The sequence below is a fragment of the Hyaena hyaena genome, unplaced genomic scaffold (assembly GCF_003009895.1).
Source record: "Hyaena hyaena isolate Hyena2069 unplaced genomic scaffold, ASM300989v1 scaffold_797, whole genome shotgun sequence".
NCBI classification, from domain to species: Eukaryota; Metazoa; Chordata; class Mammalia; order Carnivora; family Hyaenidae; genus Hyaena; species Hyaena hyaena.
The window spans coordinates 258,001-275,314 of NW_024081432.1; the positions used below are offsets into that span (position 1 = coordinate 258,001).

At 43.7% G+C, this 17,314-nt stretch overlaps 1 protein-coding gene across 2 annotated transcripts in view; it reads left to right on the forward strand.

The window, feature by feature from the left end:
* Positions 1 to 17,314, forward strand: part of DPYSL3 (dihydropyrimidinase like 3) — a 116,820-nt gene that overhangs the window by 69,877 nt on the left and 29,629 nt on the right. For both annotated transcript variants that reach the window (XM_039219188.1, XM_039219189.1), the window contains exon 2: positions 11,834 to 11,922. In XM_039219188.1, coding sequence (XP_039075119.1) covers positions 11,834 to 11,922 — 89 coding nt within the window. The remainder of the gene's footprint in view (positions 1 to 11,833; positions 11,923 to 17,314) is intronic.

A 17,314-nucleotide genomic window follows, 5' to 3' on the forward strand; every position in this document is an offset into this window, starting at 1 on the left:
ATATTCAGGGACCGGGTGGGATATTTTCGGCTTGACTCTCCACTTGCCCGGGCCTCGTTTCCTGCCCTGCTTCATGCTCCGGCGCTGTCTGGCCTGCATCTACAGGCCCTTTGCCCTTGGGCTCCTACGTGGATTCAGTCCCTGCGGCACAACCAGGAGATTGGACGTGGGTGAACAGCTAAGGTCTGGGTATCTCGGCCTCCTGATTCCTTCCTTCTGGGTCTCTGAGGAGAGACTGCATGTCACTTCTGAGTGGTCACAGTTCCTGTTAGGCTTTGCCGTTCATACAGCTGCCTTCTTGAGCCGGGTGATTACTGCCCCCCCCCTCCCCGCCCCCCGCCACGTTGTCTGCATCAGGCCTGGGACAGACATGGCACCCTGCTGTTGGTAGGCCCTGGGAGCTGCACATCCATTTAATTGCCCAAGCCCTGCCCATACTTCTTTGTTAAACTCTTTAACAATCTAGTTTGAATATTCTGTCTCTTTCCTCATACCCTGAATGGTATAGGCTGCTTCTTGTATTTTTCTTCTGACAGTTGCTGTTCCTTTCTAACTAGCTCCTTTATCCCCAGCATGGGTATTCCGTCAGCTTCGTTTCCTTTCCTTCTCTGAGACTGTATCTCATTTTTTTTTCTTAAAATCCTTCGTGAGCTCCAGGATCCACAGAATAAAGGTCAAACTCTAGCCGACCGTCTCTTGCATCCCCCATTCCAGGATCCTAGGCATCAGGGACCCCGCTCAACACCACGCTTTCCCATAGAAGTGCATTTCTTGCACTGATAATACTGGTTCTCCAAGCAACTAGTTGTGTGATGTCAGGTCATGAGCCAACCTTCCCAAAAGCTTTCATGTCTTCATCAGTTCAATGAGAAGAATAGCAGCATGTAATTCTTAGCATTTCTCTGTTGATTCATTCAATTCTTCTAAGAGTTTGTAGGGTGTAAAAAGGTTTCAGTAAATGCTTGTTATGAATTATTGTCGTCCCCCCCCCCCCCCCCCCCCGCCCCGATCAGAATTATCTTTGGCCGTACCTGTGTGTCCAGACCAGTGGTTTTTCCCAGGACCTACTTCGATAAGGCCTCTGTGGACACTTTGATTTCTGCTGGAAAACAGATTTTTGTCCCTTTCTCTCTCTCTTAATTGATAGACTTTGTTTTTTAGAGTGCTTGGAAGTTTACAGAAAAATTGAGCAGAGAGCACAGTGCACTCTCATAAATTCCCTTCATTCCCCACCCGCTGCCCCACCCTGTAGTTTCCTGTTATTAGCATATTGCACTGATGGGTACATTTGTTACAATTGATGAACCAGTATTGATCTGTTATTAATCAAAGTGCATAGTTTTGCATTAAGGTTCACTCTTCTGCAGTTCTGTGGTTTTGACGAATGCGTCATGTTACATGTCTACAATTAAAATACCTTATGGCATAGTTTCACTGCCCCCAAAATCCACAGGGCTCCATCTCTTCACCTGTTCACCACCCTCTCTCCCCTCACTCCCCATCTCCCTAAACCACTGGAAACCAGTGATCATTTTACTGTCGATAGTTTTAGGCTTTCTTTACTTCATCTTGCTATTTGTGTTCACACCTTACTCTTTCTACATGCTCCTAACATACCACTTCACAGTCAGTAGTTACACAAATGTATGTTTCAGGAATGAATTATTTTAATTTTTTTTGATATTAATTTATTTTTAAGAGAGAAAGAGAGAGCGCACAAGCAGGGGAGGGACAGAGAGAGGGGAAGTCACAGAATCCAAACCAGGCTTTAGGTTCTGAGCTGTCAGCACAGAGCCCGACATGGGGCTTGAACCCACAAACTGTGAGATCATGACCTGAGCTGAAGTCGAACGCTTAACCGACTGAGTCCCCCAGGGGCCCCAGGAATGAATTATTAGGCCCATTTATCCCTAGAATCAAGGCCTGGGTTGAAATTTCATGCACTCCTTCCTGATAAAGTAGGCACTTGGCTTTTGCACAGGCTGTTTGAGCCAAAGGGGCATGGGATTCTGTGTGAGTGAACTTGGATTCCAGTGTTCTAGTCTGTATATGCACAGAGCGCTTTAACCCATAGCACGTGGAATTGAGTCCTAACAAGTAACAAATGCAAAACAAAGTAGCAACATGGATGGACCTTGAGGGTGTTATGCTGAGCGAAATTAGTCAGGCAGAGAAGGACAAATACCATATGTTTGCACGTATAGGAGGATTAGGAGGAACTTGACGGAGGAACAAGGGGGAGAAGAAGGGCAGAAATGGTGGGGGAAAGGGAGAGAGGCAAACCATGAGAGACTCTTGAATGCTGATAAAAACTGAGGACTGATGGATGTGGGGGGGAGGGGGATGGGCATGGAGGAGGACACTTGTGGGGATGAGCACTGAGTGTTATGTGGAAACTAATTTGACAATAAACTATTTGTAAAAAAAAAAACAAAAAACAAAACACAGTAAAACACAAAACGATCACATAAATCCAGACCAAAGAGGGCCACAAATTAATTCTTTAAAGCGCTGGCTTTTCTTTAGTCTATATTCTACTTTACATTCTGGTTCTGAGCAACACATTTCATATAATAATAATAATAATAACAACAACAACAACAATAATAACAACAGATAATTTATATATAATAAGTAATACCCACTTTATATTTCTACAGTGATTTGGATTTGCCTTTGTGTACCTATATAACAAGAACAGTAAAATGGCAGTGGAGCACAGTGGTAGTGTGGCTGTAGTGGCAATATTTGCAATGCCTACCACTTAGGGAGTGTTTTCTAAGGGTCTACCCTTCCCGATAGTTAATTCTCACACTAGCACGATGAGGTAGACGTTATTGTACTTTATACCTGTATAAATATATCTGTACTTTATAGATGCATCTGCAGGCCTGTTTAGAGAACTAAAGGTGAAGATGCTGAGCATTACTTGAGGTCCACTCAGCTCAGGGAGTTGAGGCCCAGACATAGATCAAGTCCCCTGCCTAAGACCAGTATTTAGTAGCAGAGATGCAAATGCAGGTCTGGTTTCCACAGTCCCTGGGTCTCTCCCTAAACTGTGAATGGCTCTGCCCACTGCTGTCAGGGCTGTTTTCCATCCAAGATGGCAACCTTTCCATATTTCCCTCCCGGAGTCCAGCTAAATACGTGCCAGTTTCTTCTTTTACCCAGATCCTGGCACTTCCTGCTTTCTGATGTGGCAAGTGGATCCTCTTGATAGATCTCCCCGACTCTGCCTCTTTTTCTCCCATCCCCCCAACCTTCTGACACAGCGATCCTTTGTGACCCCTGGTAATCTCCTTCCTCTGCTGTGCTGCCCAGAATCTGAGGGATCCCTGTGACTCTGCTTTAGGCCCTTTGATAACCACATCTTTTCTTGCTTCTGAAAAGCCCATTTTGGCCCATGGTGGTCCCTGTTTCAAGGGGTAGAATTCCTTCTGCTATATTTGACCATTGTAAGTCGTGCTGTCAAAGGGCATTAAATAACATTGAAATAACATTTTTTCCCCTTTCTTTTTCTAACCTGTTTGAGTAGTTTAAGGCAGATGTCTCAGTGTACTGCTGTTCTGAATTGGGCACCTGCCCGACACTTGGTAACTTCATTTTAACAAAGGTGGCGCATCCGAGCCCGTCCTTTAGAATCCTCTCGAAGGCAGCAGAACATAGCCAAAACGTTGTGAAGTTTTCATAGTATTCGTTTCTAGGTTCGCTGTCTATTTTTGGTAAGTGATACTGGCTTAGAATTTATAGAAGTAAGACAGTGTTTACTTTTAGAATACATTTATGTAAGGATAATATTAAGTAAATGACAGCACAATTTCTACCAGGTTATGTCAAATGTCCTGAAAATGGTATGTGGGTGTCTGAGGTTTGGGCTTCGTAGGCCCAGCTGACCTCCTTGCTTGCAAACGGAATGGCTCTGTCGTTCCTCCTGTCCCCCTTCCCTCTAACCTGTTTCTAACCTGGTTATCCACTTGGGCTTACTTGTGTCTGGAACGCTGCTTCAGCTTGAGAGACTGTTATCAGGGAGCTAGGATTAAGATGCCATCCACCGTTCATCTCCCTCTCCACACCCAGGGCACGCTGCACAACTTGTCTGGCCCTTTGATAACCACATCTTTAGGATGGTTAACATGGCTCTGGGGAGGGAAGAATGCACAGAGCTGGCTTTGATGTTCTCGTTCCCAAGACTTGAGTGGCCACCCTGCCCTGGTTAATACTGTTCGTGGCTACTGTTCCTTCTCTGTTCCTGCCTTTCCCTGCCTTGGGTTCTGTCCCTCTAGGGCCAAACTGAACATAATAAAGAAGGCGAAAATAGGGCTTCACATTTGTTATGAATTCTGCTTAGTGGGCTCTGTTTTGAAGGGAGTGCTCCAGGTTAACCTCCATCCAGCACATGTGGGCACATGATTGTTTGGGTGATGAGAGAAAGAATCTTAATGAGACTCCTCTGTGGCACTCCAGAGGTTCAGAGTAGACGACACCCTGAAACTATGCTGTTTCCATACAGTGTCAGAGCCAAGAAACCGTGTTGAGCTTCAGTGTGTCTCTTTTCTCCCGGACTTTCTCTCTCTCTCTGTCTCATGTTTGTCATGAGGGTCCTGGAAACAGATCCATACCTTGGGCAGGGATCGTGGGTTTTGGGGCAGGTTTGAGACCTTGCTGTAAGGGACCAACTGGATTGTTATATCCTTATGGAGGTTTATTTCCAGAGGAAGAATGACCTGGAGGGGCCACGAGAACTTGCCCTCTGTGAGCAACGGGGGAGTTTAAAAGGAAAGGTCTTGGCTGAGCTTGGCTGCTGGCGGCGGGAGCTGAGAACAGTTGCTGAGGGTTGACTGGACACTGGCATCTCTGGCATTCCCTTTATGGCAAGATTTGTTATATTTTGATTAATAAAGTGCTAGTTCAGTTCTTCCTGAGTATTCGTGAGTGGGCAGTTCAACAGTGCCCGGTTCTAATAAAGATGGTAGCTCACATGTATTAAAGCATTAAAGAGTCCTGACCAGAGTTCAGCTCTTTACAGTGGTGTCCCCCTAACCCTAACCAGTACCCTAAGAGAAGGTTGTCATTGTCCCCTTTGAGGCGACTAAAGCCCAGAGAAGTGAAGTCACTTGTCTAGTCGTCTGTGTGTCTCACCCAATCCTGCTAGGATGGGAACCTTGGTCCCTTGGGCCCTATTCTGTACCTTCTCCTGGATACTGTGTTGGGTCAATTGGACTGCCTTAGAAAGCCCTTTCTCTCTCTGCTTTAAATGATGTCGCCTTGGGGAAGAAAAACAAGTTTCCATCCATGTAGTCTATCTATCCTCACGTATTGTTATGAGTGGGAGTGTTTTTAGGGAGTTAACTCTAATTGCCCAGATGGGAATTTATTTTGAACAACCACCTGTGCCTTCCTCTGGACTTTAGAAGGATCTTGAGTCCCCGCTGAGGGTCAGAGTCTGCTTTGCGATTTGGACGCAGGTAACAGAATATTTGATTTTGGAAGACATCCTTCATTTTATATCCTCCCTTTCTGTTCTGGGGATTATAGTTTTTATTCTGAGCTGCTGGAATGTCGGCGGAGTATAGAGCAGATGTGTCTTAAGCACTGACTTTATTCACTGGGAAGGAGTCCACAGAGGGCTCTGGTTTCTCTGGGAGGCATATTCTCATTACCTCAGATAGACAAAGGTGGTGATTTAAGTTCTCTTTACTTGAAGACTAGCCGAGAAAAAGCTAAAATGGGAACCCACATCTCCAGTAGGCTTGAGTTCAAGGTTCTGTTCCTTAATTCTGTTCTAGTTTGAATCTATCCATTCTTTTTTTTTTTTATAAGTTTATTTATTTTGAGGGAGAGAGAGTACGTACACAGGGGAGGGGTAGAGAGAGAGGGAGAGAGAGAGAATCCCAAGCAGACCCCATGTTGTCAGTGCAGAGCCTGACACAGGGCTCGAACTCACAAACCGTGAGATCATGATCTGAGCCGAAATCAAGAGTGGACGCTTAACTGACTAAGCCACCCAGTCTCCCCTGGGTCAGCCATTCTCAACAACACCCCTTGTTACATAGCTTATTTTCTCTTCCCTTGCTCCTTCTTCCTTCCTCCCCCCCCCTTTCTTTTTCTCTCTGTCTCTCTTCCCTCCCCTTTTCTGACAAACTCTAAATATTTTATGGTTGATTTTTCTTTTTTTTTCTTTTTCGTTTGTACGATTTTATTTGTAAGTAATCGCCACATCTAGGGTGGGGCCTGAAATCACAAGCCCCCAAATCAAGGCTCACGGGCTCTATCCACTGAGTATGGTTGATTTTTCTAATTATTAGCATATATTAGCGAAGGAAAAAAATGGTCTTTGCCAAACATGAAGGGCTGGTACTATGCTGGGTTGTATGTGAGATCCCTTTATAAGCTGCATGAACACACTCAGGTTGTAAGGGGCAGGTTTCATGTGCTACTTTTATAAGTAATGGCTTAAAAGTTTTGGATTCCTGAAGTTACCTGCCGCAGAGATCTGGTCAGCAGTTTTAGCACTGGAACAGTCAGATTCAGTAAAAGGCAAAAGATTTCTTCGATCTGAAGAGAAACCAGAGTATGGAACAGTCAGATTCAGTATCAAACAAGAAGGAGAGCTCTGTCAGAAAGAGCCACTTGTCATATGGTTTCAGAGTAAGTGGTTCAGTGGCCTCAGGTGGAAATCTGTCCAGTGTCCAGAGGTAGGAGACCTGCATCCGCTTCCAAATGGAACTAATAAACTTTGTCACTTGGAGAAAGTCACTTGCCTTTGTGTATATCTCCCCATTTGGAAAATGGGAGCAATCCCTTTCCAACATACTTCTTAATTTAAGGCTTTTAAAAATATTTAATTTAATTAATTTATTTTTTAATGTTTGTTTTTGAGAGAGAGACAGAGACAGAGTCTGCGCAGGGGAGGGACAGAGAGAGAAGGAGACAGAATCTGAAGAAGGCTGCAGGCTCTAAGCTGTCAGCACAGAGCCCAGCATGGGGCTTGAATTCATGAACTGTGAGATCATGACCTGAGTTAAGTTGGATGCTTGACTGACTGAGCCACCCGGGCGCCCCTAGGCTTTTAAAAGTATTTAAAAATGCTATAAATAATATGAATGGAATCAATATAACTAATATTTAGAGGTGTTTACGATATGCTGGCTATCTGATACGTGCATGTGCACACACATACTTTTCCCCCCTCATTTATTCCTGGCAGCCATGCTGTGAGGTGAGCTAGGTATTGCTACCCACACTGAGCTAATAAAAACTGAAGTTCTGAGGGGTTAGGTCCTAACTCAAGATCACGCACCTCATTAAGTGGCCCACCTGATTCTCCTAGCAATGGGAGAAGCCAGCCAGACCCAGGCTGGCCTACTATTACGCCTTGCACCCCACTCACTAGCCTTCAAGAGCTCACCATACCCAGCCGTTGGCAGTGGGGCAGGGCCCAAGGCATTTGGAGTGCTCGGTTATTTTAGGCTCTGAATAGTTTTATTTTGGGTTCCATATACTCTCCAGATTATCTCAGTGTACTCTAGAACTACCATCATTCTTTGTGTGTATCATTACGTGAGAAACATCGGTGGATGTCCACACTACACCATTTTACCTCTTCTGGCCTCAGCTTGACATCATTAACCTGTGGGAACAGAGAATGAAGAGTCCCGCAGGGCCACACTTACCAGTCCTTTCTAACATCGTCGAGGAAGACTTTTCATCACAGATGTCAGCTTTGTTGGTCTTGGTGGTTTTCAGCCCTGGCTTGTGTTAATCTGTAGGGCTGGGTTGTGAACTCACAGATAGGCATGCTTTGTAACCAGTGAAGTTTGATGTTTTTTTTTTAATTGTTTTAGTTTTTTTTAAATTTATTTTTGAGAGTCAGAGAGAGACAGCACGAGCAGGGGAGGGTCGGAGAGAGAGGGAGATACAGAATCTGAAGACAGGCTCCAGGCTCTGAGCTAGCTGTCAGCACAGAGCCCGACGCGGGGCTTGAACCCACGAACTGTGAGATCATGACCTGAGCCGAAGTCAGACGCTTAACCAACTGAGCCACTCAGGCGCCCCCTGAAGTTTGGTTTTATATCACCTGGCGGTGGTCAATAGTGATGCCGTTCTTCACCGCCAAACCCAAGACTTCGTGCCTTTCAAGCTTTCCTGTGTGTGATGACAGTTTGCCTAAGCTACCCTTTGTAGCAGATCCCACATGCATGGAAAGAGTTAAATTAGCGAAGTAGGTTTATGAAACACGTTAATAAAAGGTAGGGGACAAGCTGAGGATCCCCAGGCGCAGCATTTGTTTGAGCTCTTGAATTGAGGTTTGGATATTTCTGCTCTGCGTGATGAAAGCAAAAATATTAGTACGAAAGCAGTCCAGAGAGCAAGAGTCTTGTTAGTCTTATCTCTGAAACCTACACCAGGCCTGTAATTCATCTCTGTGCTCTATCTATTTAGATTCTGCATTCTTGAGCCAGAGAAGGTTTATTTAATGAGCATTTGAAGCGTTTCCAATGATGCCATCTCAATGATGTTAATTCCACTTGGATCACCTCTTACTATCCCCCTGAGGTACCATGGGGTTGAGATAACATACCCCTTTGCTGACATTTGATACTTGTTGAAGGAAGTAATGATCATTCCCGTCCTTCCCTAGCGTGGATGTTCCCTGGGCAGGAGGATGGTAGTATTTCATAGCTGGGCTCAGTACGGGTGGTAGCTGGCCCTTTTCCAAACAGCAACTTACTTTGATTCTTTGCTAGGAAGATAAAGAATATCAGAGAAGCAGTGGGCTAGCTATTAGAGAAAAACCTTATAGTTACCAAGACTATTTTTTTAAATGTGTATTTGTTTTTGATATAGAGAGAGCTGGGGAGGAGCAGAGAGAGCAGGAGAAGAGAATCCCAAGTAGGCTCCATGCTGTTAGCACAGAGCCCATCAAGGGGCTTGAACTCACGAACCATTAGATTGTGACCTGAACCAAGGTCAGACTCTTAACTGACTGAGCCATCCAGGCGTCTCGTTATTATGAAGCTTCTGCTGCCTTCCCAGACATACAAAACTGTGCCCGGAACACACAGAACAGTGGTTTCTGGTGCTCATCTCTGACTTGGTGTTGGGCTGGCTGATGCCTGTGTGAGAGCCATTTCTGGAGTTTATAAAATACAGATTTGGTGGCTTGCAGCAGGGCCTGGGAATATATTTTTCTAATATGCACCCTAGTTTGGGAAGCGCAGCCCTGGGACCGCCTCATGTAATTTTGCAATTACTGTAAACATGATAGTCCAATTTTCTGGTCACATCACACAGTTTTCTGACTCAGATGGTTTTTCCATCATATTGCCATGATATGACCTCCTGTGTCCCACCCTCACCCATTCATTTTACCAATATTTAACAGCTCTCTAGGATGGGCTCCAGGAGCAAAGGTGGAAAGATAGAAAAACACGTGGTTCCAAGACTCGAGAGTCTCTGGTATGGTTGGGAGAGAGTTGAACAGTCAAGCAGCTACTGTACAAAAACAGAGCTATTTGAACTAAATTCCAAGGAGAGCAGGTGGAATTTGCTAGCAAGTCAGGTAATGCATTCTACAGGAGAAACCCTTTGACTGGAGGCTTGACAGAGGAGAGGGTGGTCGTCAGAAACCACATGAACATACGGGAAGTCAGAGGGAACTTCTTGGCAAAAGCCTAGTGGCCAGAGAGCCTGCGACAAGAACTACATGCCTCCTGGTTTGCCATGGTGTGAAACACGAGGCCATTCATGATAGAAATGAGGGTGGGCTTGTTGACTAACCGCCAAATCAGGAGGGGCTTGTGGGTCACGTGTGGTGGGAATTTGTATTTGATGTCATTAGCATATTTTCCCTGCATATGTGGATGCTTTTCTAAGGGCCTCACTGATCCAGATCTCTTTCAGATCCTCTCCCCTGACAGCCTGGCATGATGAAATTTCTTACTCTCCTGTAATACCTTGGAAGTGGCACTTTGCTCTATCCCATGCTCTATCTAGCCCTAGCCTCCATTCTCATTTTCTGGGCCTTGTCACCCATTTTTTTTTCTGAAGCTAGAAATCAGCTTCTTTGGGGGGCTTCCTTTCTCATATAATGTGAGTCCTTTTTTCTTTTTTTTTTTTTTTAGCAGGGGAGGGTCAGAGAGAGAGGGAGATACAGAGTCCAAAGCAGGCTCCAGGCTATGAGATAGCTGTCTGCACAGAGCCCGATGCGGGGCTCGAACCCATGAACCACAGGATCATGACCTAAGCCGAAGTCAGATGCTTAACTGACTGAGCCACCCAGGCGCCCCAACATGAGTCCTTTTTGAAAGCCAGTGCCAGCTTCATCTCTGACACTTTCCTCCTTGATCCCTAAGCTCCCTATCTTGGCACTGATCTTTTTCAGATTTTCAAAGAAAACCTATTTTGACCACAGGGCTTCTGCACATGCTGTTCCACCGGCCTGCAGTTCTCCATCCTCACCTCATCTAGGTGATCTTCCTCACAAGGGCCTCTTTCGCCTCTGTTGAAACAAGCCCACTCTTCTGTTTTGTGACACTTAATACAATTTTATATTGTTTTATTTGTTTTGTTGACTTTCTTTTTCCTTTATTGCCAGATATTCCCTTTAGATTTTATAAAAGCAACAGCATGGTGTGGCTCAACAATTGCACCCTCCTTATGTATTTAGTTATTCATATTAGATAATTACTTGATGGATGAGTAGATGGATGGATGGGTATGTGGATGGATGGATGGGTGTATAGATGGATGGATAGATGCGTGGGTGGATGGATAGATGGGTGGATGGATGGATGGATGAATAATGGATGGATGGATGGATGGATGGATGGAATTGAAGTCTGTAAGTTGAATTCTTAAAAAATGCAATGTACCATTCTTCTTTCAAACTGTGGTCCCACTTAGCCAGGCTCCTGAGATTTCTCTTCTCGCCCTGGAACCCATCGAAGCTGCATCCACCCCTCATACCACAGTCTAAGCTCCATTCATTCATTTAATGAAATTTGTGATTTCAAAGGCTGACACTGATTTGCCCCTCTCTTGACATGTATAAGATATATGTTTTTGTTTTTTTTTAATTAGCTTGGAGTGTATTTGCATTGTTTATAATTTGATCACTTATCCAAACTTCATCTAAGTTACAGTTTTTAAAAAGACTTTAATTACAAGAAAAACAATTTTTTTCATAGCAAAGGCAACAGAACCATTTCAGAAAATGTGAGAGTTTCATGAAGCAAATAAGAATCCTGCATAACTTCTCCACCCTGGGTTAAATACTATAGAATACTATAGGAATTTTGTCTTTTTTCCATTCACTGCATTTCCTATACATTCCACAACCTTGGGTGCCTGTGTGTACACATGTATAAGTATCCTGAATTGTAACATAATATGACCCTCGTGTCATGATAAAGACTTTTAAAGGCTGTTTCATTGTATGCATGATCCTAAATTCGGTTTTTGAGAATCATTGTTGAGTGCCAACAGAGTGCCAGGCACTGAGGTCTACGTTATATACCACTTTAAAATTTACTGCTTAGTGAACCAGAAAAGATAATAAAAGAGTGTCTTCCCTCAAGCAGCTATGTTTCTGAGTGACTGTGGCAGGTTGCAGAAGCAAGAGGTGAAACTCTAGAGTTTAAATTAGAGGTAAACATGAAAGACTTGATCTCTAACAAATATACCCAGTTCATACATGAGTGCACTGAGCACACAGATATCTTAAGTAAATGTGTTCCTCTTAGACATCTAGAATAGTGAATTGGGTTGGCAGATGTGACCTTCTCTGAATTCCTAGCTGTGAGTCTAACTTAACGTTTTCCTTATTTTCTAGAGTGACCGTCTTCTTATCAAGGGTGGCAGAATCGTCAACGATGATCAGTCCTTTTATGCTGACATTTACATGGAAGATGGATTAATAAAGTACGTATGCAGAGCCTTATCTTTATCTTTTTGTACTTCCTCTCTTCATTAGAGGCTCAGAAAGAACTTTTCTTCTTTTTTGCTTACTAGATCTTTGATTCTTTATGTTTCATTTCTTCTTCTCCTTAAAAATGAGTCTTTAAAAAATTTTTTTTAATGTTTGTTTATTTTGAGAGAGAGAGAAAGAGAGAGCAAGCAGGGGAGGGGAAGAGAGAGAGAGAGGAAGAGAGAGAATCCCAAATAGGATCTATGCCTTCAGTGCAGAGTCCGACACAGGGCTTGATCCCATGAGCCGTGAGATCATGACCTGAGCTGAAATCAAGAGTTAGACACTTAACTGACTGAACCACACAGGCACCCCTAAAAATGAGTCTTTATTTTAACCCTTTGTTCTAGATGCACATAATCCCTTGAAATGCGAGCTAGCTTAGTTTATTTGAATTCCATGAATGAAGTGAAAAATCTGAATTCAGTCAGCCACAGATGCTGCAGGCCCCTTTGTGCAAATGGCATTGACAGGCGCTCTGTGCACCTTGGAGACGTGGAAGATGTGACATTGTCCTTAAGTTCAGTGGAAAAATGTGCACAGGATTACAGCCCCCTAAAAATATAAGACCATGTGTAACTGGTATCAAAGTTCAAATGAGTATAAGGGGTATAAAAGTGCACCCAGAGGAGAAATCTCTTCAGAGGAAGGTTTGGGGCTGGAGAGGCATTTAAAAAATTTTTTTTTTTTTAATGTTTTATTTATTTCTAGGAGAGAGAGAGAGACAGCGCGAGCAGGGGAGGGTCAGAGAGAGAGGGAGTCACAGACTGAAACAGGCTCCAGGCTCCGAGCTGGCAGTCAGCACAGAGCCCGACGCGGGGCTCGAACCCACGAACCGCGAGATCATGACCTAAGCGAAAGTCGGACGCTTAACCGACTAAGCTACCCAGGCGCCTGGAGAGGCATTTAAACTGAGCTTTGACTCAGGTAGAGCTTAGGTGGGTAGAGCACGGATAGGACATACATCTCAGATAAGATTTCAAATAGACACTTAAGGATATGTACTTACCTTACTGGAATGATTTGTTCATGGGTGCCTGTAAGCAGCGCAGCCGTAACCTTTTAATGCAGGTTTGCGATACAGTGACCTTCATTTATTTATTTATTTATTTATTATTATTATTATTAAAAAAATTTTTTTAATGTTTTATTTATTTCTGAGAGAGAGAAAGAGACAGCATGAGCAGGGGAGGGGGAGAGAGAGGGAGATACAGAATCAGAAACAGGCTCCAGGCTCTGAGCTAGCTGTCAGCACAGAGCCTGACACGGGCCTCAAACCCACAAACCGTGAGATCATGACCTGAGCCGAAGCTGGATACTCAACCGACTGAGCCACCCAGGTGCCCCCCGATACAGTGACCTTTAAAAGAGGGTTTGGGGGCACCTGGGTGGCTCAGTTGATTAAGCATCTGACTCCAGCTCAGGTCATGAGCTCACGGTTTGTGGGTTCAAAGCCCGCATTGGACCGTCTGCTGTCAGTGCAGAGCCCGCTTCGGATCCTCTGTCCTCCACATCCTCTCTGCCCCTCTGTCACTAGTTCTCTCTCTCTCTCAAAATAAATAAGTAAACCTAAGGAAAAAAAAATAAAATCAGGTTTGGCCTACACATAGGTCCTTATCACATAATGCAAGGTATGCCCCCATGCTGACAAGATATTGTCTAAGACTGGTGTATACAGTCCATCCTATTCACCATCCCTGGCCTTGCTCAGTTTTATTTTTACATTATTTGGCTAGTTTAAGATTCTGGTTATAGTGGATCCCTTCCTTATCCTTGAAAACGTGGCTTAGGCATAACTTTCTGTAGGTGGGTGTTCCTTATCAGTCCTGAAATCTAGGCTTGTTTCCCTTCTTGAGCCTCAATACAACTCATGCTTTTATCAGTAACAGCAATTCTGGCACCTTTCGGAGCCCTGAAAGGGAAGGACCCTGTCTTGTTCATCTCTGTATCAGAACACTTAACCCAGTACTTAGCATGTAGATATTTTTATAAGACCTACCTTTTATTGAGTACATAGTATGTGCCAGGCACTGTGTGAAATGGTTTACAGGTTTACATGCCTTACTTCGTTTAGTCTGCCAGGAATCCCACAAAGTAATACTGTTACTACCTTTTTCTCAGATGAAGAAAAACAGGGACACAGGGAATAAGTAACCTGCTAATGATTAACATGTTAATCAAATACGTTGAGTGAATGAGTGACTGAATAAACAAATGCATGAAGGAAGATATTCTTGTTTAGTTGCCTTACTAACATAAACACTTTTTCATATTAGAAATAAGGTAAATGGAAATAGTAGGCAAGCTAACCAATGTGAAATAATAATTTCTTCAAAATAGAAGCCACAAGTGATTTTATATTTTTCTCCTACTAAAAAAGTTAAAAATTTTGTTTCATTCTATTTATTTTAGAAAGAAAGAGAGGACATGGAGCCGGGGAGGGACACAGGGAAAGAAAGATAGAGAGAGAAAGCAAGAGAGAATTTTAAGCAGACACTATGCTCAGGGTGGAGCCCAGTGTGGGGCTTGATCCCACGACCCTGGGATCTTGACCTGAGCCAAATCAATAGTCGGTTGCTCAACCAGCTGAGACACTCAGGCACTGCTTACTAAAAAATTGTTGTATATAGTTGGCTCTCTTTGGAGATAGCCAGTTCCTTCATTTAGAGATTTTCAGAGATGGAAAAAAAATGTAGTACCTAATGTTGCTTCTTCCTTTCAGAGTTCATGACGGGCATCACTAATTGATCACAGAACTTTTCACAGGTGAGCCTTAAATACAGGCTCAGAATCCATCTTCACACAGTGAATCAGGCATCTACTACTGGAATTGAATATGTAAAACCCTTTTGCCATCTCTTTTAGAATAGCCCAGAAGGCTCCTTGCCAAGGATGTTCTAGAAGCAATATAAGCATCAGCTGTGTGTGTTGAGGGTAGAGAGAAGGGTGGATTAACATGATCTTCATACAATCCTGGATTTTTTTAGATCTTCAAAAACATCCTGAAATCACAGAGCATAAAAGCAGAAGTAATTCCCTCTGGTTGTTACATAGCTGTTTGCCTATCTGTGAGTATTTCCAGAGTGCCTACTATGTGCAAGGCAGTTGTCTAAGGCACAGGACACGTGCTATGTCACATGCTATGATGGATATCATTGAGATCCACCTCTTCCCCCAGGAACTTTACATTCTTTTAGGGGAACTGAGAGAGATACCTGTGTTTATGCAAAAGTCATAACATTACCAGATAATATCAGTAACAAGTATTAAATAATAGAATAGATGAGATTCAAGGGAAGGGCTGTATGGGATTAGTATGGTTATTGATTATAATAGCTGATGCTTATTGACTTCTGTGCCTAGGAGTCTGCTGTGGGCTTAACACATATCAACACTTAATCTACATGACAAAACATTGGAGGAAGTGTTTTTAGTACATCTTACAGATGAAGGAATTAAGACATGGTGCGGTTAAGCAACTTGGCCAAGGTCATAAAGCTAGTAACTAACAGAGCCAGGATTGTGAATCCAGACAGTCTATATCCAGGGCACATCTACACTCTTCATTACTAGACCTGGATGTCAGTAGTGATTTTGACTAAGGAGGGGAGATAGAAGCCAAGCGTTGGAGGATTAATGTGACCTTGAGTGGCTCAGTGGAGAAAAGGGGGAAGGCATTTCTGTTTCAGACACAGTATTGTAAGTGTTGAGAACTGGTGGAAACATGAATATACACATGCATGGGCCAGACAGCTAACTCTTCATGCCTTTTGCTCTCAATTTGCCGCAGAGGGAAATCGGGGACGGAGGAAAATGGGAACACAATGGCCAGTATCTGGACTATAATGGAGTTACAATCAGAGGCTACATTTTTTCCACAGTGTGTTTTGAATTGTGGTGTCTCTGGAATGGCCCGATGGGGATGTGGTGAAGTTGAACTCTTAGCGATGTTAGGAATACTTTATTTAGTTGCAGAACTTAGATTTTGGCAAGCCAGTGGTAGACTTCTTCCTATCCCGAGAGAGTGTCTGACTTGGCTGACTGTGCACAAAAGAGGAATGTATTCATGCCACTGGTAGTGAGGTACCTGTCTCCCCAAGGTAGGACGTGCGTAGTAATAAAGTCAGGGCTTGTGACTCTTACGTCCACCTAGAATTAACTGGCCATTTAAAAATTTTTTTAATGTTTATGTATGTTTGAGAGAAGGAGAGAGAGACAGAGTACGAGCAGGGGAGGGGCAGAGAGAGAGGGAGACACAGAATCTGAAGCAGCCTCTCAGCTCTGAGCTGTCAGCACAGGGTCCGATGTGGGGCTCGAACTCATGGACTGCGAGATCATGAGAGCCAAAGTCAGACTCTTAACTGGCTGAGCCACCCAGGTGCCTCTTTTTTTTCTTTAAAGAACTGGCCATTTAAAGCAAGAGTGTGAAATTACATATAAACCGAGGAAGACTGGAGGTCTGTGAGGTAACATTTTGCCAGGAGTAGTTGTCTTTGTCATTTGCCGTGTGTAGGTTGTGTGTCTCTGGAGTAGTCATCAGCTTCCTCCCCACCTGAGTCTCCCTTTCTTCCTGGGGATGTGCTGAAGCTTCCTGGGCGAAAGTGTGTCTGGTAGAGTTTGTCCTTGTCACCTTCCTTGCCTGGAAGCTTCTGCTAAGATGCTACCCACCAGCTGGGTGTCTGTGTTTGGCTTCCTCCTTTCGAACCTGCCCTTGGCTGTGACTGACAGTTGAATTATCAGAGGGGAGGGTGGACTTGGGAGTGAAGAAAGAGGTGCAAAATGACTCACACAGATTCCTCTTGGTAGGAGCACGGGTGAACTCACTTTGAGGATAGTTATGCTCACATACCTATTCTTTAAAGGATTGGTGACCTCCTTCAATCTCTCCTACAAGTTCCTTATTTTACACTCTCAATCCTTTTCCGAACGTTTCCAAAGTTACTCTTCATGCTTCACTACAATAAAGAATATAATGAAAGGGATAATAAAAATAAAAACACCTCTATTTAAAAAAAAAAAATTTATGGGATGCCTGGGTGACTCAGCTGGTTGGACATCTGATTTCAGCTCAGGTCATGATCTCACCATTTGTGGGTTCAAGCCCTGCATTGGGCTATGTGCTGACAGCTCAGACCTGGAGCCTGCTTCAGATTCTGTGTCTCCATCTCTCTCTCTCTCTCTCTGCCCCTCCCCTGCTCATGCTCTCTCTTTCTCAAAAATAAATGAATAAACATTAAGAAAATTTTAAAAAATAAAAATAAAGAATATTTATTACACATTTATTACATCATATTGGAGACCCTGCCAAGCCCTGGAGTTGCAGTACGAAGCCAAGCAGCCTGGCTC